Consider the following 26,274-nt stretch of genomic DNA (forward strand, 5'->3'; position numbering starts at 1 on the left):
TAGGTTTTGCTTTTTATTTAATTTCACTGCCCGTGCTTGCAATCACAGGGTCCTCCCGGTATAGAAGGAATAGATGGCAAAGATGGAAAGCCAGGACTTCGGGTAAGTTATACACATGCATTTTTACAATTGACATTAATGCCTAATAGTTGACATTTAAAGGTGACTTGTTTTTTTCTTTCAGGGAGAGGCGGGTCCCCCAGGTCCTGTGGGTCCACGAGGAATCCCAGTGAGTAGCACCTCATATGTCAAGTTATTTGGCTCTTATGCTATATACTGTACACAAATTGACGTTTTGATACTAGGGATCGACCGATATGATTTTTTTCCAACCATTATTAAAGGAGGCCGATAACAGATATTTGGAGTCGATATTTATTTGCAGTAAAAGTTATTTAAATGATTCACTGTAGAAACATACATATGTACATATGCAAGTACATATACATACATACAGTCACGCATCTAATCATGTTTCTTTAAACGTATAGTAACGTTGTTCCACTAGGGCAAACTGGGTAACACTCGCCACACTGACAAAGCTTAACCTATTTTTACTATAACAATCTACAAGGTTAATACAGTCCACTTGTCTTTCTTCCCCTCTATTTATCTGCTTTCTTTTGTATTTCAAGTTATTATTACATATATGTTTTGTTTAGAGATGTCCGATAATATCGGCCTGCCGAGTTAAATTAATAAATGCTTTAAAATGTAATATTGGAAATTATCGGTATCGGTTTCAAACTTATCGGTATCGGTTTCAACAAAAAGTAAAATGTATGACATTTTAAAACGCCGCTGTGTACACGGACGTAGGGAGAAGTACAGAGTGCCAATAAAACTTTGCGTGCCTTGCGTGCCGGCCCAGTCACATAATATCTACGGCTTTTCACACACACAAGTGAATGCCATGCATACTTGGTCAACAGCCATACAGGTCACACTGAGGGTGGCCGTATAAACAACTTTAACACTGTTACAAATATGCGCCACACTGTGAACCCACACCAAACAAGAATGACAAACACATTTCAGGAGAACATCCGCACCGTAACACAACATAAACACAACAGAACAAATACCCAGAACCCCTTGCAGCACTAACTCTTCTGGGACGCTACAATATACACCCCCCCGCTACCACCAAACCCCGCCCCCCCCCAACCCCGCCCACCTCAACCAGCAATGCATCTTCAGAGAGGGTGCTCAGCATGGTTAGAAAGATAGTGACAGAGAATAGAACGAGGATGGACAAGTCAACCCTAAACTCACTCCTTTCCTGCAAATTAAATTTCACAGATGCTGCCCATACCTATGCTCCTTCAAAGGCTGTGCTTCTTACTGGCTGCAAAGCATTGCACTTTCAAATACAACAATGAGTAGAGGAGTGTTATGTGTGTGTAAATGTGTAAATAAATGAACACTGAAATTCAAGTATTTCTTTTATTTATATATATATATAATAAAATAAATATATATATATAGCTAGAATTCACTGAAAGTCAAGTATTTCTTTTATTTATATATATATATATATATATATATATATATATATATATATATATATATATATATATATATATATATATATATATATATAAATATATATATATATATATATATAAAAAAAAAAATATATATATATATATATATATATATATATATATATATATATATATATATATATATATATATATATATATATATATATATATATATATATATATAAAGAAATACTTGAATGTCAGTGAATTCTAGCTATAAATATACTCCTTAACCCCGCCCCCGCGACCCCGCCCACCTCAACCCCCCCGCCCCCAATCTCCCGAATTCGGAGGTCTCAAGGTTGGCAAGTATGGTTTGTAGTAGCTAAAGCAAACATAACGGGACTGGAAAGATGCCCTGAAAGAAGGACAAAAACAGAATTTCCTGGCATAAATTAGAGGTTTTGATAGGTAAGCAAAATAGATGACCAGCACCATGAATACCATGAATTGATTTACGTGGACCCCGACTTAAACAAGTTGAAAAACGTATTTGGGTGTTACCATTTAGTGGTCAATTGTACGGAATATGTACTGTACTGTGCAATCTACTAATAAAAGTTTCAATTCAATTCACTAAAAGGAAATGTAATTTCCTAAATAAAGGGGGGTGTTGCTGCATTAGCGCTGCGGTGAAAGCAGTTTGAAACACTTCGACAATTCTCCCAAGAACTCAATTAAATGCCTTGTCAGATATCAAAACATTTTTGAGGAAAATTATGGACAACCAGAGTAATTTTTATTCTTAAATTCTTTTTATCTTTTAAAAAGGAATTTTGGGCAAAAAGGCTGATGCTTGAGCCGAGTTTATTACTATTTACTTCACTAAGTATTTATTGTTGTATATTAAATACTGGTATGTGTATGTATTGTATCCGATGATGTAGTTCTGTTGTTGTTAAAAAAAGAAAAGAAAAAAGAGAGAGATATATATACCGATACACGTGAAAATGCCAAATATCGGTTGATCTCTATTTGATACAATTTGAAACATGTTGTAAAATGACTTCTGACAGACACAATACACCAAGGAAACAGAGCGCTAATGTAGAGAATAAAGAGAGAATGTTGGCTGAGAACCACAGAAAAACTATATGCCAATCAAATTGAAACAACATGATTACAAATGTACAGCAAACTTTGTTCAATTTCCTGCTTGCGTAAAACAAATGAAGCATGTTGAGTTGTTGTGTACTAAATGCAAATAAGGGCGCTATGTTGATTAGTGCGATGTTTACAATTAGGGTGGAATTGGCACACAGTCTAATTCTCGTTAAATGGAAAAGTCATTCCCAGATACGTGTAACCAGCTCATTTTGTTTGCCTTGATATTAAAATCAGAGCGTGCATACATTTATGTTGCAACACTCGTAGACGAGCACACGCGGCAGAAAAGCATACAAATTATTATGCGTGGCTAAACAAATTGACATGCTAGTCCTTCCTAAACAGGACAGATGTTTGTGTCCTTGAGGTTTGTTTGGGTGTTCAGTTTTAATTTCTGGCGCTTGCAAAATAAGATAATCCTGTTTGGTGTATGGTCAATGTTTTATCACCAAATATTTTCCAAACTAATGAGATTTATGTCAGCCTCAGCTGCAGGGTATTGTTTTATTAGCAATTGAAAGTGTGTAAACACCATCGAGACGACCGTCATGTGGACAATTATCAACCAAGCATATGCATGTTAATAGTTATGACCATAATCATGATGCTATCTTTAGTGCTTCTGGCAATTTGGGATTAACCTAACTCATTTGACCACATTTTCCGAGACAGTCACTCCTTTATAATCTGAATATTACCTCTTCATACGCTTCACTTTTTAGATGTTGTTGTTGCTTCTCAACCAGTTGCCATTCATTCTCATTGACAGTCAAACATTTGACTCAAACTTCCAAAACTGATTGATTGATTGATTTGATTGATTGATTGCACAGTACAGTACATATTCCGTACAATTGACCACTAAATGGTAAAACCCCAATAAGTTTTTCAACTTGTTTAAGTCGGGGTCCACGTTAATCAATTCATGATGAGTTACTACTTCCGATACGACACCGATATTATGACCTTGCGTATTGGCCGATACTAAAATTGATCCGATACGACATCAGCAGGTATCATACATACTTCTATTAATTTGTAGTGTGGAATGTAAGAAAAGGTTTGGTTGAGTGAAATTACTCAGAGAACAATGGCAGGTATGAAAAACACGCACCTATTTATTATGAACTATCTGGAATGGATTCATGCTGTCCTTAAGTTGAAGTGGAGTGGTCACAGTTCACCGAGTAGCCACAACAATTAAGTTAAGATGGTTTATTATCCAATCCAATCCAATCCACTTTATTTATATAGCACATTTACACAACAAGAATGTTTCCAAAGTGCTGCACAGCCATGTTAAAAACAATATTAAAAACTATATTAAAAACTATATTAAAAACAACATTAAAAACAATATTATGCTACACCAATGACTGAATAAAAACAAAGAATAAATGAATAGAAAACCAATACAGAGACAATATAAAAAATAAATATGATTAAAAACGATTTTAAAGGGTGAAACCAATTAAAACAGTAAAATAGACATCAAAATTTATAACCCTAACCCTAACCACACAGGACAACAGAGGACAGAAGACCACACAACTCACGTAGTGTTAAAAGCCAAAGAATAAATATTTCTTCGGTCAGCGGTCAACAAAATAAACAAACAGTTTTACATGCATAAATTGACATTTTTACAGACCGAAAGGGTTGAGGCTGAAGTTGAGCACTTATTTCACCTAACCCTATAAACAATCTCAAATTCGAGATGTAGTGAAACCAGGAGATCTTGAGCTTCATAGAAATGTGAAATTTCCTTTACAAAACATCTCATCAACACACTTTGTACACAAAATGAACACTGTTCAAATATATACACAGTAAAGACATAGACGAAGAGTTGTGAAATATCCCTGTACATGTGTTGGTTAAACATTTGTACCAATAATAAGCACTTATACTTCCATTATTATTTATGTCCCACATTTAGTTTTATAACAAACATCGATCACAGTATTAACTACTGGTGTTGATTCAAGAGCGAGAGCGATTCAAGAGTCATGAGTTGAACTCATGACACTGTAAAATGAATGATGCGGACACGCTTGTTACTGAATACTAATATGCTTCTGCCTTGGAGACTTCGTATGTGTAAGTAATATGCATCTATAATATTTTGATACTTGTTTCTTTTGACAAATTTGCTGTTTTACACTATAAAATTGTTAAATTAAGGACAATAATTACATATGTATAACTTGTGTGCTATTTTCTGCTTTGCTGATGTGTAGCTGATAGCTCTTAGAAGCATACAGCTAACCATGTTTGCCTTTTGCAAAATACCAACAAAAAACAAAGTGTGTGCTTATTGGAGGACATTCATGTACCATGAATTGATTAACGTGGACCCCGACTTAAACAAGTTGAAAAACTTATTGGGGTGTTACCATTTAGTGGTCAATTGTACGAAATATGTACTGTACTGTGCAATCTACTAATAAAAGTCTCAATCAATCAAAAAAACATTTAGATAAGTTAAGCTTTGCACAAGTAAGCACGCTGCAGGGCGGCTTGTATCAGAGCATATATCATAGATTTTAGATCAGTGGTTCTTAACCTTGTTGGAGGTACCGAACCCCACCAGTTTCATATGCACATTCACAGAACCCTTCTTTAGTGGAAAAAATAAAAATAAATTCAAATTCAAGACAAAGTTATATGTTTTTTTACTAGTGCACAAAATGAACCGTGCATGAACATCACTTTGTTCAAAGAACAAAACCAACACAGTGCATGAACTCACAACAAATTACACGATGGAAAATTAGAGGGAACATTGTTTGGGGGTATCCATAAGACTTAGACTTCTTTTTTATTGTCATTCAAATTTTAACTTTACAGTACAGATACGCCGATAGGGAGAAGTTTTTATTTACACGATTGATTGATTGAATGAAACTTTTATTAGTAGATTGCACAGTACAGTACATATTCCGTACAATTGACCACTAAATGGTAACACCCCAATAAGTTTTTCAACTTGTTTAATTAAGTCGGGGTCCACGTTAATCAATTCATGAGTCTGGTGTGTCTTGACCGCTGCGGCAGAGGCTCTGCCGAACCCCTGAGGCCGACTCACCGAACCCCTATGGTTTGATCGAACCCAGGTTAAGAACCACTGTTTTAGATGCTAGCCCAGGGGTAGGGAACCTGTGGCTCTTTTGATGACTGCATTTGGCTCTCAGATAAATCCTAGCTGACATTGCTTAACACGATAAGTACCGTAATGAATAATTCCGCTGGTCATCACAGTGTTGAAAATAACCACGTATCAACCAGACTACAAAGCCATCAGCAAAACCATGCAGCATTAATGGTAAGAAGTATTTGATTTATTATTGGTTACCTTCAGAATAACAATGTTATTAAAAAGAAAAAGAGACTTATTATACTCTAAAAATGTTGGTCCTACTTAAAAATGCACACACTTAGTTGTATTCAGAGTTAAAGAATATTATATGGCTCTCACGGAAATACATTTTAAAATATTTGGCTTTCATGGCTCTTGTTGCGTCGACCAGCATTCCTCCAATGGGGAATTCAAATTGCTAGTCTCTCCCAGATTCTTTTTATGGCAATAAACTGATGTTTATATTCAATCAACAGGCAGTAGTTGGTATTTTGTGGTTTATTCTCAAAGCTTAGAGGACAAACCTGAGACCAACCCAGCACCCAAGCGTTCCTTAGCCCGGTCCAGATCGGTCTGAAAACCCTCACGAAAACATTCTGTTCCTCAATCTCTCCCCCCGCCCTCACGCCCGCACAGATGCCCATTGTGTCCGTTATCTCAAGTCGGCCCGAGAAGGGAAGCAGGGAGGACTCCTCTTCTCTGTCTCCTACTTCAAGGCCGTCCACAGTGCAAGCACTTTGTCATGAGACGATGCAGAAAAGGAAAAGAGTACAAGATGGAACATTAGCTATTTAAAATATGACTATAGTCATATAAAAGAAGTAACTCTTAATTATGGATAAATGTGGATATATGCATCCGTCACTCTCTCAGCTAAAAAGGTTCCCGACCCCTGTGCTAGCCCATCTCACCTGGTACTTGTTTTTTTGCGGATATCGGATCAATATTCGATATTAATATCGTATCACTGCATCTCTCGTCACCAGCCACTTCATTAAGTACCTACTCAATGTCAGAAGAGTAACTTTCATTAGTGAAATAAGACAGCTGCAGTTCTACAACCACAATAATAAACATTGTAAAGTTAATGGAGTGCCTTTCTGACAGTTACGCTTAAAAATGAGCAATTTCATCTTTGCAGATATATTGCCGCAGCCCTCGTGATAGCTCTCATTAGATTACGCAGGAGTACAAGTGTATGTATTTGCATGCATTGAGATCAATTTCTGTCACGACTCCACGTGAACTCGCTCAGCAAAATTATTTCAAGGGATGTGTCACTGCTCCTTTGAACCTCTTTTCAGTTTGTGTTCTCCTCCAGAGCCGTTGTGTTGATCATTCCAAAGCCTTACTTGTCTGCCAAAAAGTTGTGAGTGTTGATACTGTATCAATCTGGTCCTCTCTGACGTTTCTCCGCAGGGATTTAAAGGCAAAACGGGCCACACTGGCTTCCCAGGACAGAAGGTTGGCCAATAATAATGACTTTATCTGCACAGTGTGTCATTTTTATGACACTGGCAATCAAGTAAGAATGATGCCAGGACTTTGATGTGAAGATTTTATTACTAACACAATGAATGTGCTGTTTAACAAAGTCTTCATTACCTCAATTCCACTCATACTTTCCATGTTACGTTTTGATGACCCTCTTGTACCTCTAGGGCGATGTCGGCCCTTCAGGCCCACCTGGATCACCTGGTAGACCAGGACATGAGGTCAGCTTTTCATCCTACTTGAAAGGGAAAACCCATTCTCTGTGCAGACAAAGCGCCCTATCGTATTGACTCTGATCCCAATCTGTGGCCTTTTCAGGGGGATCCCGGTACACCAGGAGCCCTGGGACGACCCGGACCATCTGGCCACGTCGTAAGTTCATGTCTATTTTTAACTCCCAGTTTTTTTTTTCCAACTCCAAATGCATTGTTTTGATTTTATCCCACAGGGTTCTACGGGTCCAGCTGGACCCCCAGGACCTCCTGGTCCGTCGGGAGTGGTGAGGCTTGTTATCATGATGACCTGAATGCCTGTGCAATTAGCTGGCTGAGGGCGAGGGTGACAAAATACACTGGAAATGTTCCAGGGAAATTAGTATTCACGCCACATCTCTGCAGGGTGTAAAGGGAGACAAAGGTCAGGCAGGAGAGAGAGGTCTGCCAGGAATGTCTGGTGCCCCAGGCACACCTGGTCACCCAGGACTTATGGTCAGTCCTGCTCACACTGAGTCCAAATGTATCAAAATGCACCACTTAACATTTTGTCCTATAGGGGGAGCCAGGCAATGACGGTTCCCCTGGTAAAGATGTAAGTAATAACAGGTGTTTTGCTTTCTAAGTGCAGTTCCCACATGCCTAGTATATTATATATATATATATATATACACACGTATTTGTCTTCCCAGGGGTTGGTAGGCCTGCCAGGGGGGAACGGGCAGACAGGCCAAAAGGTAAGTGCCATCTCAGCACGTCCCTTCCATCACCTCAGCGTAACGACGCTCCCATTTTCCTCTGCCTTTCAGCTTTTGCTGCTTTTAGTCATACTGTAGCTCAGGCTTAAGCAGAACATGTTTTTTCCCCCTCAGCAATTGTGCCCACTCAGCGCCCGGTTTTACATAGTTGTCAGTTCTGTAACCCTCAGACGTCTCCTCGCTTTACCCCCTCTTCACGCTGGCACCGACTCCCAAGAAATCTCTCCGACGTGATTCCAGTCGGTGTGCACCGTGATATAGCTATTCTCTGCCTCTGGGATAATGCTATTAAGCATGAGAGGAGATGTTAGATGAGGCTATTTGTCACGCTGACAGGACGCCATTGTCAGGGTTTTAGCAGCACAGAGGAGAAAGACAAGCACGGACTCCTCAATTTTTCTCCGCACTCTGTTTTTCGAGAGCCGCTTGTCTGAGGGTGACACGTAAACATTGGATGTCCATTACGGGCCACTTTGTCCTCAATAAATCACCGTCACTAATGTGACAAGTCTGCTTTTCAGTGTTTTTATGACATCTGAGTGAAGGCTGCTGGGAAATTGATGTCGTCGTCTTATTTTCAAAATAAACTCTAGAGTGGTAAAGTTGAAAACACGAGAGGGGCAGATTATATTAAATCCTTTTTAATGTTCTCCAAGGGTGAGGCAGGGGCTACGGGTCAAAGAGGACCAGCAGGGGAGAGAGGCAGACCGGGGCCCCCTGGTGGAGGTTTAGGATATCACTCCAAGGACGCACAACCCATGATGGGCCCGGTCGGACCCAGAGGCGAGAGAGGAAGCCCTGGCTCAGACGGTACACCCGGACCACCTGGATCTCCCGGGATGCCAGGAAATGAAGTGAGTCATAGTTTCAAAACATGTACACACTTAATTATTGATGAAATACCAATGTGTTGGAACCTTTTGACCAACTATGGACATCCTTTCCTAGGCGGTGGTCAATTATGACGAAGTCAAGAATTTCATCCGTCAGCAGGTCATCAAAATATTTGATGGTGAGTAAAAACATAAATTATGCATAGGGATGTCCGATAATATCGGACTGCTGATATTATCGGCCGATAAATGCTTTAAAATGTAATATCGGAAATTATCGGTATTGGTTTCATAATTATCGGTTTCAAAGAGTAAAATTTATGACTTTTTAAAACGCCGCTATGTACACGGACGTAAGGAGAAGGACAGAGCGCCAATAAACCTTAAAGGCACTTCCTTTCCGTGCCGGCTTTTTACACGCACAAGTGAATGCAAGGCATACATGGTCAACAGCCATACAGGTCACACTGAGGGTGGCCGTATAAACAACTTTAACACTGTTACAAATATGCGCCACACTGTGAACCCACACCAAACAAGAATGACAAACACATTTCGGGAGAACATCCGCACCGTAACACAACATAAACACAACAGAACAAATACCCAGAATCCCTTGCAACACTAACTCTTCCGGGACGCTACAATATACACCCCCCGCTACCCCCTAGCCCCCCCACCTCAACCTCCTCATAGTCTCTCTCAGGGAGAGCATGTCCCAAATTCCAAGCTGCTGTTTTGAGGCATGTTAAAAAAAATAATGCACTTTGTGACTTCAATAATAAATATGGCAGTGCCATGTTGGCATTTTTTTTCCATAACTTGAGTTGATTTAATTTGGAAAACCTTGTTACATTGTTTAATGCATCCAGCGGGGCATCACAAAAAAATTCGGCATAATAATGTGTTAATTCCACGACTGTATGTATCGGTATCGGTTGAAATTGAATTAAGAGTTGGACAATATCGAAATATCGGATATCGGTAAAAAAGCCACTATCGGACATCTCTAATTATGTATATTATAAGTCACCGGAATATGAGACAAACTGTCATCAGTGAACAACTGGTATGAATTGCAATACAACTGGCTGCATTTCTCCAGGTCAGTGGTGTGTGTGTGTGTGTGTGTGTGTGTGTGTGTGTGTGTGTGTGTGTGTGTGTGTGTGTGTGTGTGTGTGTGTGTGTGTGTGTGTGTGTGTGTGTGTGTGTGTGTGTGTTTGTGTGTGAATGACAGGAAGAAAAGGTCTGACTTGCTCCGGCTTGTTCGGCACTACCTGCTAGTTTAATAATGAAACCCCCTCTGAACGTGAAATAATAGCCATGTAGTCACCTTTGCACTCCTTTCACCTTGAGTGTGTTCTACTGTAGATTACAGTACTCGCTGGTAGCCTGCAGGATCCTCCAAGCGACATTGCTATGGTTGTCACCCGGCCACTACAACAAGTACATCATGTAAAAATACTTCATCACATCCGGAGTAATTCCTCTAAGTTAGAACTGGGCTTCCACGTCCAGGCGTAAGTTGTTTCTGCCAAAAGTCGGCAGTCGTAGCTACACCCACTAGCTGTGATGTTGGCGGTATGTGTGGTTAGCATTGCGTGTCTCTCATTGACATTCCACATTGTTCACCAATGTCATGTGGAGCTTATGATGTTGAAGATGAAGTGCATCAACGGAGACTTAGACTTAGAAAATCTTTATTGTCCCCGAGGGGCAATTTGGTTTGCAGCAGTAGTCATTAAAAACAAGGTTCAACAGTAAAACGAGGTACAACAGTAAAAAACAAGGTACAACAGTAAAAAACAAGGTACAACAGTAAAAACAAGGTTCAACAGTAAAACGAGGTACAAATACATAAAATACATACAACATACAAACCATCATGAAGGCATTGAACTAAAAACTAAAAGAGTTCATCTCCACTTAGCATTGCACGGACAACTGCTGATAGCTGATTTCAGTCTTGTTAGCATTAAGTACTGCTATGTCCCGCTGTTGTGTTTTGACACAGCTCGCATTGTGACTTCAAATGGTTTACTTGTGTTGGCAAACCATAGAGCAGACTTGGGCAAATTAAGGCCCGGGGGCCACATGCGGCCCGTTAAGCTTTTCAATCTGGCCCGCCGGACATTCCCAAATAATTTTTTCTGATTTTTAAGATGGAAACTGTAGCTGCCATTATGATGTGTAGTGATGTTTTCAAATGACCGTAAGTCTTGAACTATACAAAGTATTTCAATGGTTGGAATCTGGCGCTTTTGCATGATATACTAGTTACTATGGTAATCTAATTAGTTACTATGGTCATCTAATTAGCTAATATGGTAATCCAATTAGTTACTATGGTAATCTAACTAGTTACTATGATAATCTAAGTCTCAGCAGCTCAGACGAGGCACCAAGCAGTGTGGGTGGGGAGCGTTTCCACAGAGTGTTTCCAGAGTGTCCAGCCTGACATGTGGGTGTCAGGGAAAGACGCAGAAGGACATTTTTACAACAAAGTTCTGCAAGAAAAATGATATTATATCAGATCGTAGGTGGGGGTTTTTTACCCTTCGCGTTCATATTTCGCTGTGTTTGTTGCATTTTTGTCGCGTTTCGCTTGATTGTAAATATGTCGTTCATATGTTGTCAATAGTCAGTGTTTTATCGCTCATAGTTAATATATGCCACATTCTTTATTTTCATGTACATTCTGGGTGTCTCATTCAGTAAAAAAAATTTAAAAATTCCATTCCGTTTTTTAAGGCGGTCTGTCATAACGTTTTTAGCATTCAATCAGACATTATTGTGAGGTTTTGTATTAGTGTTCCTAAAAATAGATACACCGGCCCCCAGACACATTTTTTTCCTCTAAATTTGGCCCCCCAGTCAAAATGATTGCCCAGGCCTGCCACAGAGTGTTAAAAAAAACACAATAATTTTTATTTTTTTATTTGTATTTTTTCGATAATGGAGTAGACTCACAAATAAAAAATATTCTATATTCTATATTCATATTCTAATATGATGCCCATCAAAAAGTTGGTCGCGGTGAAAATAGTGCCATGATGAGCCACCTTGTTGTTAGCATTGTTCACCTTTAACCCAGAAACTACAATCTTTGTTAGGGATGTAAACGATATCAAAATGTCATGGTATGGCCACGGCACGATATTATTTCGGTATTGTCAAAAAAAATAAAGGCTTGGTTAAAAAAAATGCCATAGTGTGTTACATGAAGTGGCAATAACTGTTATGATGACCATATCTTATCATACCACCCAAAAAATTATTCAATACAGAGCTAGAAAAGAAATACATATTTTTGAAAGGGTGTAGTTGTCTGTAAGTTGCTGTGTTACATTTTACAAACAAAAATGATAACAGAAACACCACCAGCTTGCTCAGGTTACCAACAGTGGATATGTGCTAAAAGCCGTAAGTGGTCGGGATATAATGCTTAATATCATTTGAAAAGTTGACGCCCCCGAGGCACCTGTGTAAATGTTGCAAACAGCCCCTTTTAGTGGGACCCACTGAATTTTCCCAGGACCAACTAAAATGCCCACCTGTGCCCCGGGGACTCACTCCATTTAAAACGTAACATCCCTGGTTAGTCTGGCATATGGCCATGTTTAATTGAGGGTTGTGTTTATATGTATGAGTGCACATGTGTGTTACGGTGTACGTTGTTTGAGTGTTAAAGTACCAGTGGAGTGGAAAAACAAGTTTACTTTATATGCCTGTGTTTCACTGTATGCAGTAGATCAGGGGTCACCAACGCGGTGCCCGCGGGCACCAGGTAGCCCGTAAGGACCAGATGAGTAGCCCGCCGGCCTGTTCTAAAAATAGCTCAAATAGCAGCACTTACTAGTGAGCTGCCTCTATTTTTAAAATTGTATTTATTTACTAGCAATCTGGTCTCGCTTTGCCCGACATTTTTAATTCTAAGAGAGACAAAACTCAAATAGAATTTGAAAATCCAAGAAAATATTTTAAAGACTTGGTCTTCACTTGTTTAAATAAATTCATTTTTTTTTTTTTACTTTAAATTTCTCTTGCTTTCAGAAAGACAAATTTAGAGAAAAAATACAACCTTAAAAATGATTTTAGGATTTTTAAACACATATACCTTTTCATCTTTTAAATTCCTTCCTCTTCTTTCCTGACAATTTAAATCAATGTTCAAGTAAATGTATTTTTTTTTATTGTAAAGAATAATAAATAAATTGTAATTTAATTCTTCATTTTAGCTTCTGTTTTTTTGACAAAGAATATTTGTGAAATATTTCTTCAAACTTATTATGATTAAAATTCAAAAAAATTATTCTGGCAAATCTAGAAAATCTGTAGAATCAAATTTAAATCTTATTTCAAAGTCTTTTGAATTTATTTTACCATTTTTGTTCTGGAAAATCTAGAAGAAATAATGATTTGTCTTTGTTAGAAATATATCCTGGTCTAATTTGTTATATATTCTAACAAAGTGTAGATTGGATTTTAACCTATTTAAAACATGTCATCAAAATTCTAAAATTAATCTTAATCAGGAAAAATTACTAATGATGTTCCATAAATTATTTTTTTAAGTTTTTGTCTTCTTTTTTTCGGTTGAATTTAGAATTTTAAAGATTCGAAATTGAAGATAAACTATGTTTCAAAAATTAATTGTCATTTTTTTCGAGTTTTCTCCTCTTTTAAACCATTCAATTAAGTGTAAATATCATTAATTATTAATAATAACATAGAGTTAAAGGTAAATTGAGCAAATTGGCTATTTCTGGCAATTTATTTAAGTGTGTATCAAACTGGTAGCCCTTCGCATTAATCAGTACCCAAGAAGTAGCTCTTGGTTTCAAAAAGGTTGGTGACCCCTGTAGTAGATCATATCCAGTGGTATTTACAGTCTGCAAAGTATGTAAAAATACCGTCTCAACCGCTGCAAATGTCTTCGGTAATTCCCTTAGATTGAAGTCACTGGAGTAACACCCTGACCATATTATTAGATCAGTCATACTGGAAATACGCAAATATTAGAGAGAGGTGTGCTGTTTATCATTCATACTATCTATATGAGACATGAACACACGTTTTTCTTTTTTTTAATGCATTCTAAGTCATAAATAAATAAATACATACATAGTCTGTCAATGGGGGCTCTGTATTCCGCCCACAAAACCCTCTAAATAACCATCCAAAACCCGCTGACAATAGTCTGACCTGAATATTACCGAATATTAGCGATGTTGTTATTATAAGCGCTAACGCAGACAAACTATTTTTGGCGTTGGATTGACAACACACAGCTCAATAGCAATCTGCTGCTTTACTGTGAGCCGGCAACAATGTCCTGCTGCTCGCGCATTATCGTGTCTTGGCTCGTCAAAGTTATCCTAGATTATAAATCCATCCGGATATTAGGAGGATTTAGCCATGAATCTCGAAGTTGTTCATCTGTGACATTCAATTCATACCCGGAGATGGAGACAAACACGCACAGTGTCTGCACGGAGACTTTTCCTTGTTAATCATGGGCATCATGATTAATTCTTCATATAAACAGGAAGATATACACATCCCATCTGTCAACACGGTGAGAGCAGACATTGTACAGTAAGCTATGGTTTTGTTATGTTTGTATTTCTTGTTTAGCACTTATCAATACTCCTACATGATGCTTAGGGTTTTACTGAAGCTCACAATGTCTGCATGATTTGCATTTTCGTTGGTGATGAAGGGATCTGTGGTTCCTACCTCTGCTCGTTAAATGTTATCTGGCTTGCTCATTATCTCTCAAAATGGCTCAGGAATCTCAGTGAGATTGATACTATTTTGATCGTATCTATTTACTCGCAAACTTTGGAAGTCTTTCGGTGTCATAAATCAGATTTATATGATAATAGTGTCAATAGGGAGGCATCTTGTTTTTCCACTCTACTGCTACTTTAATACAATTGTGTTATTTATGACACCCACATTTTTTCTGCAGTGGTGCTACTAAATGTATTCATTTAGTAGCTGCTCTTAGTGAAACAACTGGGCGTACAGCCCTGAGTTAATTGCGGCCCTAATGTCTGCGCTCCCACGTGAGGATTAATGCCAAAAAGAAAGGACATAGCATGTTTTCCAATCATTGTTTTTGTGTTCATCTTCTGATTTAAACTTTGCAGCAGGTGCCCTGCTCTGCTTGCCTGCACTGCGCAAAGGATCAGTTGACTTCTCAGACCAGCCGCCCCAAAAAACTACACTGACGATAATACTCTGTCTTGTTTGATACCGTCACATACCAAGGCATTATTGCTAGCAATATTTACAATACCATTGCATCCCTACTACACACCCATATTTTGTCTTAATAATTTTGACACATCATTTACAGCTATCCCCAAATTCAATATCTCACCAAGTTTGAGTGTCAGGTTCAAACACTGATGACATCTATTAAACAAGACAAGAAGCAAAGAATCAAACAGAGACAGAATTCAATTTGGACTCAATATTGAGGAGAGTCGCCTTTACACTGTACCCTTGTACAGTATCTCAGCACGCTCTGCCAAAAGATTGCATGCCTCCTTCTTTTATTTTGGACCCTCCCCGACCACATGGCTCCCGCATTATCGTGTCTTGGCTCGTCAAAGTTATCCTAGATTATGAATCCATCCGGATATTAGAAGGATTTAGCCATGAATCTAGAAGTTGTTCATCTGTGACATTCAATTCATACCCGGAGATGGAGACAAACACGCACAGTGTCTGCACGGAGACTTTTCCTTGTTAATCATGGGCATCATGATTAATTCTTCATATAAACAGGAAGCTATACACATCCCATCTGTCAACACGGTGAGAGCAGACATTGTACAGTAAGCTATCGTTTTGTTATGTTTGTAGTTTGTATTTCTTGTTTAGCACTTATCAATACTCCTACATGATGCTTAGGGTTTTACTGAAGCTCACAATGTCTGCATGATTTGCATTGTCGTTGGTGATGAAGGGATCTGTGGTTCCTACCTCTGCTCGTTAAATGTTATCTGGCTAGCTCATTATCTCTCAAAATGTCTCAGGAATCTCAGTTTGTCCTGTTTCCAAAAGACAAAGGTCGCAAAGAGTTCAAAAAGAGTTCATAAAATAGTTCAAAAAGAGGTCCATAAAATAGTTCCAAAAGAGTTCGTAAAATACTTCAAAAAGAGGTCGTCTGGAAATTGGGCAGATCCTGTCATCTCTCCGCTTTGAAGTCCTTGGGTTAGAACAATATATTTCTGTTGATTACCATACATGAAAGAAAACAGAAAACCCTTCATGTGGCTTTCCCCCTTACACAGTGGAGTTTTACGAGCCTTCTTCTTGGTAGGTTTCAAAGACAGCTTTTGTCTTCTTGCTAGGAACTCATTTCAACACAAAGTATTGGGATAATTTAGATGGAATCATTCTGACATTGAGTTTCATAATGTAATGTTTCTCACAATCATCAACTAAACTGTAAAAAAGGTCCTTAGCCTCAAATAGTTCTCTAATAATTTAATAACTTTTTCATATTATTCTGATTTATTGAAATGTACCTACAGTATATCAACCGAGACACCCCAGGTTTATGACAACTTTAACAATATGATCCTTTTTCAAAGCTCAGAATACTGTGTTGCTCCCTGCACAATAATAGCACTTTCCCCCGGGGGCTCGAATTCACGTTGCTACCAATTCATTGCTCCATTTCTCCCCCAGAGAGAATGGCCTACTACATGTCTCGCATGCAGACGCCTGTAGAAATGGTGGCATCTCCCGGTCGGCCCGGACCTCCAGGGAAAGACGGCACTCCGGGTAATCCCGGAGCGCCCGGCGCACCTGGAATCCCCGGGCATATCGGTCGTCAAGGACGGTCCGGACCCCAAGGACCAGCTGGTGAGAGGAAAAACACCCAACTCGTGTGTCAGCAGTTGTTGAAATGTCTCATACAATAACAACATTCTCTTTAGGACCGAGAGGACCGGGGGGGCCTAAGGGAGATAAAGGGATGGGGGAGATGGGAGACACAGGACCACCAGGAGCACCAGGTAATGTATCCAAATACACAAATATTTGGGAGGTATTGTAGCATGACACTTTATCCATTTGTAGTCAGGTCATACAGTTATTTACCAAACTGATACTTGTTAAATGTTCTATTTTAACTTTAATGAGGATTTTGAGTGCATGAGAAAGTGCAAAAGACAATGGGACGCACAGAAAAGAAAAAGACGCGCACTCCATGTTGAACCAATGTTGCTCAGTCAGCATTAACTACAGTAATGAGTGTAACACAGATGGTTTTAACAGCAGTTTTTAATTTATTTTTATCCATATTCTTTTTAAAAAAAAAACATTTCATATTTAATAATAATAATAATAATAATATATAATAAATAATTCACCCCTATACAATATCCTACCCTAATTCCCTACTGTGCAATATTACCCTTCGAGTGCAATACATCCGACACTGATTGTTATCACTCCGGTACTCTTGTCTTGTTCTGTATATTGTACAGTATTTTGTATATTGTACAGGATTGCTTATTATTTTTATTGGATAGTAGTCTATTTATTTCAATTCTTAGTTTTATCTTTATTACTTATGTGATTTATTTTTATCCCATATTTGTTCCCACTACCGCACCTTAAATTGGAGTCCTTAATCTCGTTATATGCAAATATAATGACAATAAAATCCATTCTATTCTATTCTATTCTATTTTAGTTTTAGTCTAATTTTAGTCATCTAAATTGAGTTAGTTTTAGTCTGGTTTAAGTCGACTAAATTCCTCAACACATTAATTGACTCAAATGACAGTACATTTTGTCGACTAAAATATAAAGTATAAAGGATAACTAACACATCTTTCAGGGTATTTATTAAGGTGATTGCAATTACTGAGTAACTTAGCGTATTAGGATGCATTTTAAGAAATCGATTATTTCAGAATCGATTCAGGCTAAGAGACTAATTAAAACCGCAGAGTTTTTCCAGTTAATTTCCGAACTTGTATTCAATAGAGTGTAGTATGCTACCGAGCTGATCGTCCGTCGTTTAATGAGGCAAACACGCTGGGTAGAGCTAGGTGACATATTCAACATACTCACTTGCTATGAGCGGAGTGTAAAATGAAATTATGCGCAGTCTGTGCAATTGTATTAAAATAATTGTATTTATTTAACAGGAAATAAGGGAAATGGCACATAACATGTATTTGACGCTCAAATTTGACCATTAAGAATGTAATGAAAACTTCTGTAGTATAGTGTTACATTATTTACATACACAAAGTTGTATATTTGGCAATTTGAAGTGCATAACTTAGAGAAATCATATTTCAAATATTATGTTAAATATCTGTTCCATAATTAAAATGTCATGTGTACATTTTACCATGTAGGTCTACTATTTATTTAGACAATAATGACCAATATCAATCTATAGGTTGTTCAAAAAGAATGCTCAACGCCAGTGTGCATGGTGATGGTCATATGAAGAAACTAACGTCTCACATAGATGTCTTTCTTTGTGTGTTAGCTTGAAAAATGACAAATCTGCTCTTTCGGGTTGTCAAGTTGTGCAATTAATAGCTGTAAAAGATAAATAACGAATCCCCTTTGTGCTTTTCCACTAGCCCCTCTCCTACATGCAATTGTGATTGGCTATTTTGTCCCACCCGCTTAAAGGCAAAATAAATACGATTTGTCTTGTTTTAATTCGTTGACTAAATTTTCAATTAATTTCATCATTGTTTTAGTCAACGTTTAATTGCTTTCATACATAATTTTGTCAAATAATAGCTTGTTGACGATAACAAAGTCACATAAATACAACTGAGACAAACAAGATGCTGTACTTTGGATGTAGCCGCTGCCATCTTGTAGTGTGAAAAAAAGACATGCACATAATTTAATTGGAGCATTTATGGTATTATGAGAATTTGTTGTTGTTTGCTTCAAGAATAGCATTAGCAAGTGTCAATCGAGCACATCCTGAAACAGGGACGAGTGTTGCTGGTAACTGGGGTTCAATTCCCACCTTCTACCTTCCTAGTCACGTCCGTTGTGTCCTTGGGCAAGACACTTCACCCTTTGTCTCTGATGGCTGCTGGTTAGCGCCTTGCATGGCAGCTCCCGCCATCAGTGTGTGAATGTGTGTGTGAATGGGTAAATGTGGAAATACTGTCAAAGCGCTTTGAGTACCTTGAAGGTAGAAAAGCGCTATACAAGTATAACCCATTTATTTATTATTATATAAATGTATTTCTGTATGATTTCAATCTTTTTTTTTAAACTATTTTTTTAAGCAGAAATGTCCAAATTTGCACATTTCCTGATCAAAGAGAGTGCAGGAAGCTGTTATGAGGTTGCCGCTACAGACGCAGTGTCTGCTCGGTGCATACGACCTTACCAATTTGTAGTTAGTGCTTCAGATCCTGAGTGCGCGGGATGAATACATTAGACAGACCAGACCAGCAGTGCTGCGTATTAGTTTTCTCATCTAGTACGTAAGCCCTGTCTGTTTTAGTGCGCAAGCAGTCAGCTGGTTGAGGACATGGCTATCTCTGTTTGCCACAAAGTCGCCAATATAACAAAATTACACCACGACTTTCTACAATAAACCCTACAGCCATGCATTTTAGTTAATGTATGTGACATCAATATTCTGGTTAATCCGACTCGAAACAACAAAAAAATCATACTGAGGCGCTGTAGTCGCCACGCAGTAGGAATTGTGGTGGCGTATGTGAGCTAAACTTTATTACAATACAGTAAACATATCTTATTGCTCTGATGAATGGAACTACCTTTTTTTCCCGATTATTTTTAGGAAAAAATAAATAATTTTTCCAGCCGCAGATATATACGTTGTGAAATTAAATATTTACACAAAAATATTTTGTAAATATTTATTTACATATCTTAATTGTCTCCAAACGGTGTCCGTATCACGGCAGTAAAACGGCTGATCAAACAAAACAGAAGTCATCATCATGGACCCACTAGCTGCGGAAGCTAGCTCTTCCAATCAGCTAAACAGGCTCACTAACTCCACGGTGACGTTTTGTTGACTTTACTGAGGAATTTGTGAAACTGAAACAATACAAAAATAATGTCATTGTAAGTTAACAATACTAACACAGACACTCAAACATCTGAGCATATTAGCTAATGCTAACAATCTCAACTTCATTACGTTACGATAGCACGTACAAATATGTATGAAAACACTCCATAGACAGTTTAGTAACTAAGAATTGTTTTAGTTATATTGTAAAACTTACAAACGTTGCTTGGAGTGATGAATGAAGAATCCATACAAGTAGAAACACGACGGACAGACAGAACGGCACTTGTACTTCCAGTTCAAGGCACTCAAACATCTGAGCATATTAGCTAATGCTAACAATGGTAGCTTCATTACATTACAATAGCACGTACAAATATGCATGAAAACACTCCTACAGACATCAGACATGGGACAGTTTAGTAAGTAAGAATTGTTTTAGTTATATTGTAAAACTTAGAAACGTTGCTTCGAGTGATGAACGAACTGCTACGGACGGAAGGAACGGCACTTGTACTTCAAGTTCAAGGCACGAAACGGAAGGAAATACTGTAGACTTTCAACTGGCAGCATCTGCAGTGAGCGACGTCGTCCAAAAGTCGGTGCCGTAGCACAAACAATAACACACCTTTCAGCGTCTCTGTCGGTGTTACTACTAAGTTTGTTATATCCCAAAACGTTTTGGCCGTTAGCGAAGAAAAATCCATAGGTTGACCGCAACGTTTCATAAGCTCCAAAAAGTCTCTAGACTTAGACTTAGACAAACTTTAATGATCCACAAGGGAAATTGTTCAACACAGTAGCTCAGTTACAATGATGGAAAGTGTAAGGATGGAAAGGACAATGCAGGTATAAATAGACTAATATAGCGATAAAAAAATCTTAACATACATACGAATATATACATAATATGTGTACAGAATAATATATATACAGATATATTATATTATGTCTATAACATATATACAATATATATATCAATGACCATGTACAATATTACAGTATATACAGTATATGTGACAGCAGCAGCATAAAATAGCAGGAAATAGAAAATAGACATTAAAAACATTATAAACAAAGAGAAGTAGCTAACATGTCAGGTGTCAGGTAATAGGCAGATGTCGTCTATCTCTAAACTGAACTTTTAAAACCAAAGGAAAGATGATGAGACTGTTATCATGAAAGTACTGTGCATGTAAAAGAGGACATGTTTATTTCCACTAGAAGGTAATGGGTTTTAATTTGAGATGTCCGATAATATCGGGCTGCCGATATTATCGGCCGATAAACGCTTTTAAATGTAATATCAGAAATTATCGGTATCGGTTTCAAAAAGTAAAATGTATGACTTTTTAAAAGGCCGCTGTGTACACGGACGTAGGGAGAAGTACAGAGCGCCAATAAACCTTAAAAGCACTGCCTTTGCGTGCCGGCCCAGTCATACTTGGTCAACAGCCATACAGGTCACACTGAGGGTGACCGTATAAACAACTTTAACACTGTTACAAATATGTGCCACACTGTGAACCCACACCAAACAAGAATGACAAACACATTTCGGGAGAACATCCGCACCGTAACACAACATAAACACAACAGAACAAATACCCAGAACCCCTTGCAGCACTAACTCTTCCGGGACGCTAAAATATGCTACCCCCTAACCCCGCCACCTCAACCCCACCTCCCTCAACCCCGCCCACCTCAACCTCCTCATGCTCTCTCAGGGAGAGCATGTCCCAAATTCCAAGCTGCTGTTTTGAGGCATGTTAAAAAAAAATAATGCACTTTGTGACTTCAATAATAAATATGGCAGTGCCATGTTGGCATTTTTTTCCATAACTTGAGTTGATTTATTTTGGAAAACCTTGTTACATTGTTTAATGCATCCAGCGGGGCATCACAACAAAATTGGACATAATAATGTGTTAATTCCACCACTGTATATATCGGTATCGGTTGATATCGGAATCGGTAATTAAGAGTTGGACAATATCGGAATATCGGATATCGGCAAAAAAGCCATTATCGGACATCTCTAGTTTTAATGTTATAAAAGTAAATAAATGGGACTTACAAAGTTTTTGATGACATTTTTATGAACGGGAATGATTCTCTTTTTCTTGTCAAAGAGCAGTCTGTATTGTTAACATGGATGAATATGAAATGAAGTGCTTGAAAGTGGCCCCCAGGTCGGTGTCATGACGTCAATCCACAGCAGCTGACACTTCTCTGGATGCTGCTTTAAGGAGTTGCTGATTAGAAACCGCCGACGTGATTGAGCTGCGCTGTCTTCATTCTCAAATAGTCATAATTAGCGTCAAAATGAAGTCAACATCTGGGATACTTCATTTGCAAGTCAACATCTGTAATCACTTATTGATGATCCATCTTCCACCTGTCTTCTTGTTTACCAAGAGCAAATGAAGTGGCACCACAGTCGGATTAAAGTCATTACAACTTTACACCTTTTGGTTTTCACTAATAATCATTTCAATGTGACCCCTCAGGTGTCCCGGGGCCCCCAGGCTACGGTAAAATGGGGCCGCCGGGTTCGGTGGGCCAGCAGGGAGTGCCCGGAATCCCAGGCCCGCCCGGACAGGCCGGCTCCAAGGGACACGACGGCCGCTGTAATCCTTCGGACTGCATGAGCCGCCAAGTAGAATACAACCAGAAGGGCCCGTCTGTCAAGGGCCCCTGGTAGATGAAAGGCAGGCAAGGAGCAGAGGTAGGGGGGACTAAAGAGGGTGGCGAGCTAAAGACACAAAGGGCCTGATCTACTAAGATAACGGATTATGAGTGATCTACTAAGACTGCGTGCAAAAGTGGTGCAGACCGTCATATTTAAATGTGGATTTAGCGTGTACTACCAGGGAGACACTCATTTACTGTTTTGTTATGTTGTGAAACATGCAGCACACACAATCTGCGACACTTTTCTGCGATATGGAATCGGGTGGGAGGCGTGGCAGCAACCTGAGGGGTTCCCGGTTCGATCCCCGGCTTCCGCCATCCTAGTCACGTCCGTCGTGCCCTTGAGCGAGACACTTCACCCTGGCTCCTGATCATGGTTAGGGCCATTTTAACTTCATTACGTTACAACAGCGCGTACATATTTGAAAACACTTCTACAGTCATCACATTGTTTTAGTTATATTGTAAAACTTGGCATCAGTGTGTGAATGTGGAAATAGTGTCAAAGGTAGAAAAGCGCTATAAAAGTATAACCCATTTGACCCCGACTTAAACAAGTTGAAAAACTTATTCGGGTGTTACCATTTAGTGGTCAATTGTACGGAATATGTACTTCACTGTGCAACCTACTAATAAAAGTCTCAATCAATCAATCAATCAAACCATGTTTTAGCACGCCGTAGGTACGCTCTGGGAGACTTCACCATTACAACACCGACAATACTGTCAATGCTGAAATGATCCAGTTGCAAGAAAATGCATGTTGCAACAAGTTTATAAGAATAATCTATCTCCAAAAGGAATGTCTGAACATGCTTGGCCTCAAAGCCGATCCAATCCAAAATGTTTCAGAGCAAAAAGTAAACAAAATAACATTTTAATAAAGTTATCTCACTAAATATATAATTTACGAGTAATGTTGTAATATGTTAAAGAGGTTCATTTAGCCTACTAATGTGTATTTATAAATGGTTGATTTATATAGGCTAGTAAGATAGCCGAAACTTGTCAGGTACAAAACTTTACCTTACTAGCCTATATAAATCAACCATTTATAAATAATGTTGTAATGTTACATGTGTGCTATTGAATGTTATCTTCTTAGCCAAATAAAGTGTTTAGTGCACAATAGGTCAACTAGGGCTGCAACAACTAATCGATTAAATCAATTAAAATTGATTATAAAAATAGTTGGCGATTCATTTAGTCATCGATTCGTTGGATCTATGCTATGCGCAAGCGCAGAGGCTCCTTTTTTTATTTTTTTTATTTTATAAACCTTTATTTATAAACTGCAACATTTACAAACAGCTGAGAAACAATAATAAAAATAAGTATGGTGCCAGTATGCTGGGTTTTTTTTTCAATACAATACTGGAAAGGATAGAAATGTAGTTTGTATCTTTTATCCGATTATTAATCGAAGTAATAATCGACAGATTAATCGATTATCAAATTAGTTGTTAGTTGCAGCCCTAAAGTCAACAAAATCAAAAACTATTGGCTTCCATTTAAATCATTTGGGTTTTGCCCTCAAAGCCTTCCTGTATCTAATACATATTCCTTAAGTTTGTAAACAATATCAAAAAACACCCACAACTTATTTTGTTGAATAATAAGTACCAAATAAAGAGAATATCAATCGAATTGCTTTTGTACTGTTCATATACTGATACCATACTAGGTATCGATGGTATCAGTCTCGATAAATCACACTGCGAGCGCTAAATGATCGTATTTGCATCTAGTATTGTGAGTGTTGTGATAATCAGCATACATTCTGCAGGTCAAATGCTATTTTGCTCACTTAAGAGACACAATCCTCTGCACATGAGCTTAGTTGGTCGGCGTGCATCAAGTTTGCACGTTTTAATTAAAAGCTTTAGTAGATCAGGCCCAAATTTCCTATGTTGTTTAAAAACACTTTTATTTTAGCGTCCCTCGCCTCACGCCTCCACGCACCGCACATCAGAAGTATATTTTTTATTGCATCATTCTTTTTTTCCCCTTCTATAAATTCCATTTCCATGCCTTAGTGTTGCTTGTTGTTCTGCCCCTGCGCCCCCCCCCCCCCCCCCCTCCTGTCTCCTGGAGGTGAAATGGCGCACAATGTTTTCATTTTTCAATTTTCTTTATCAAGTTGAGGAAGCAGAAAGTCCCTTCAGCACTTTGTTGGCCTGTCTGAGATCTTTCACTTCCTCTTTCCTCTCAAAACACCCCAGTGCTTCCAATGCATCTACAATAACGCAGTGCTTATAAGTGATTTGTATATATTTGTATTTATATATAGCAGCGTTTTACATGTTGTTTTTATTATCCACTCAGAAAGATTCATGCTAAGAGGAAAGCTGAATTAAGTTTTGTAACTTTTTTTGGACATACTTTAAGCAGGCGCTGAAATTAAAGCCTTTAAATTCACACCAAATGATCCCCATTGTTGCCTTAATGAACTCTTATGTTATCAGAAAGTACTTTTAAAGGGGCTGTAAAATGTTACTCTTTTCCATAAACTCACCATACTTCTGTGTATATGTTGTTTAAGGTCATTGCTGTGCAACCCGCCATGTTTCTGCCATATGTTGTTATATGAGGGAAAGAAAGAACTTTGAATGCAAATGTTTGTGGGTTTTTATTGCAACATGCATCACGTGTGGTGTGCACGCTTTTAACCTCTTAAGGCCCAAGCTGTTTGTTTACATGCTTTTTTTATTTCTCTGTGCTATTTGGGCTTATTGGACCCTAATTAGAATAAAAACTAAGAATATTTTTTTTATATGATGTACTTAGTCCAGGGGTCGGCAACCCGCGGCTCTAGAGCCGCATGCGCCCTAGTGGCTCTCTGGAGCTTTTTTAAAAATGTATGAAAAATGGATAAAGATGAGGGGGAAAAAATAAGTTTTTGTTTTAATATGGTTTCCGTAGGAGGACAAACATGACGCAAACCTCCCTAATTGTTATAAATCACACTGTTTATATTAAACATGCTTCACTGATTTGAGTATTTGGCGAGCGCCGTTTTGTCCTACTAATTTTGGCGGTCCTTGAACTCACCGTAGTTTGTTTACAAGTATAACTTTCTCCGACTTTCTAGGACGTGTTTTATGCCACTTCTTTTTCTGTCTCATTTTGTCCACCAAACTTTTAACGTTGTGCGTGAAGGCACAAAGGTGAGTTTTGTTGATGTTATTGATTTGTGTGTAGTGCTAATCAGACATATTTGGTCACTGAATGACTGCAAGCTAATCGATACTAACATGCTATTTAGGCTAGCTATATGTACATATTGCATCATTATGCCTCATTTGTAGCTATATTTGAGCTCATTTAGTTTCCTTTAAGTCCTCTTAATTCAATTTATATCTCATGACACACTATCTGTATGTAATATGGCTTTTAATTTGTTGCGGCTCCAGACAGATTTGTTTTTG

At 38.3% G+C, this 26,274-nt stretch overlaps 1 protein-coding gene across 5 annotated transcripts in view; it reads left to right on the top strand.

Annotated features, from left to right (window-relative positions):
- Positions 1-24,103, top strand: part of col16a1 (collagen, type XVI, alpha 1) — a 378,064-nt gene extending 353,961 nt beyond the window's left edge. For all 5 annotated transcript variants that reach the window (XM_062030118.1, XM_062030122.1, XM_062030121.1 and 2 more), the window contains 14 exons: positions 49-102; positions 185-229; positions 7,213-7,257; positions 7,455-7,508; positions 7,606-7,659; positions 7,736-7,786; positions 7,905-7,994; positions 8,059-8,094; positions 8,192-8,236; positions 8,914-9,111; positions 9,206-9,269; positions 16,798-16,974; positions 17,049-17,126; positions 22,663-24,103. In XM_062030118.1, the coding sequence (XP_061886102.1) occupies positions 49-102; positions 185-229; positions 7,213-7,257; positions 7,455-7,508; positions 7,606-7,659; positions 7,736-7,786; positions 7,905-7,994; positions 8,059-8,094; positions 8,192-8,236; positions 8,914-9,111; positions 9,206-9,269; positions 16,798-16,974; positions 17,049-17,126; positions 22,663-22,856 (1,185 nt within the window). In that variant the 3' untranslated portion in view covers positions 22,857-24,103. The remainder of the gene's footprint in view (positions 1-48; positions 103-184; positions 230-7,212; positions 7,258-7,454; positions 7,509-7,605; positions 7,660-7,735; positions 7,787-7,904; positions 7,995-8,058; positions 8,095-8,191; positions 8,237-8,913; positions 9,112-9,205; positions 9,270-16,797; positions 16,975-17,048; positions 17,127-22,662) is intronic.
- The last annotated feature ends 2,171 nt before the right edge of the window (positions 24,104-26,274 follow it).

The sequence above is a fragment of the Entelurus aequoreus genome, linkage group LG20 (genome assembly GCF_033978785.1).
Source record: "Entelurus aequoreus isolate RoL-2023_Sb linkage group LG20, RoL_Eaeq_v1.1, whole genome shotgun sequence".
Lineage (NCBI taxonomy): Eukaryota > Metazoa > Chordata > Actinopteri > Syngnathiformes > Syngnathidae > Entelurus > Entelurus aequoreus.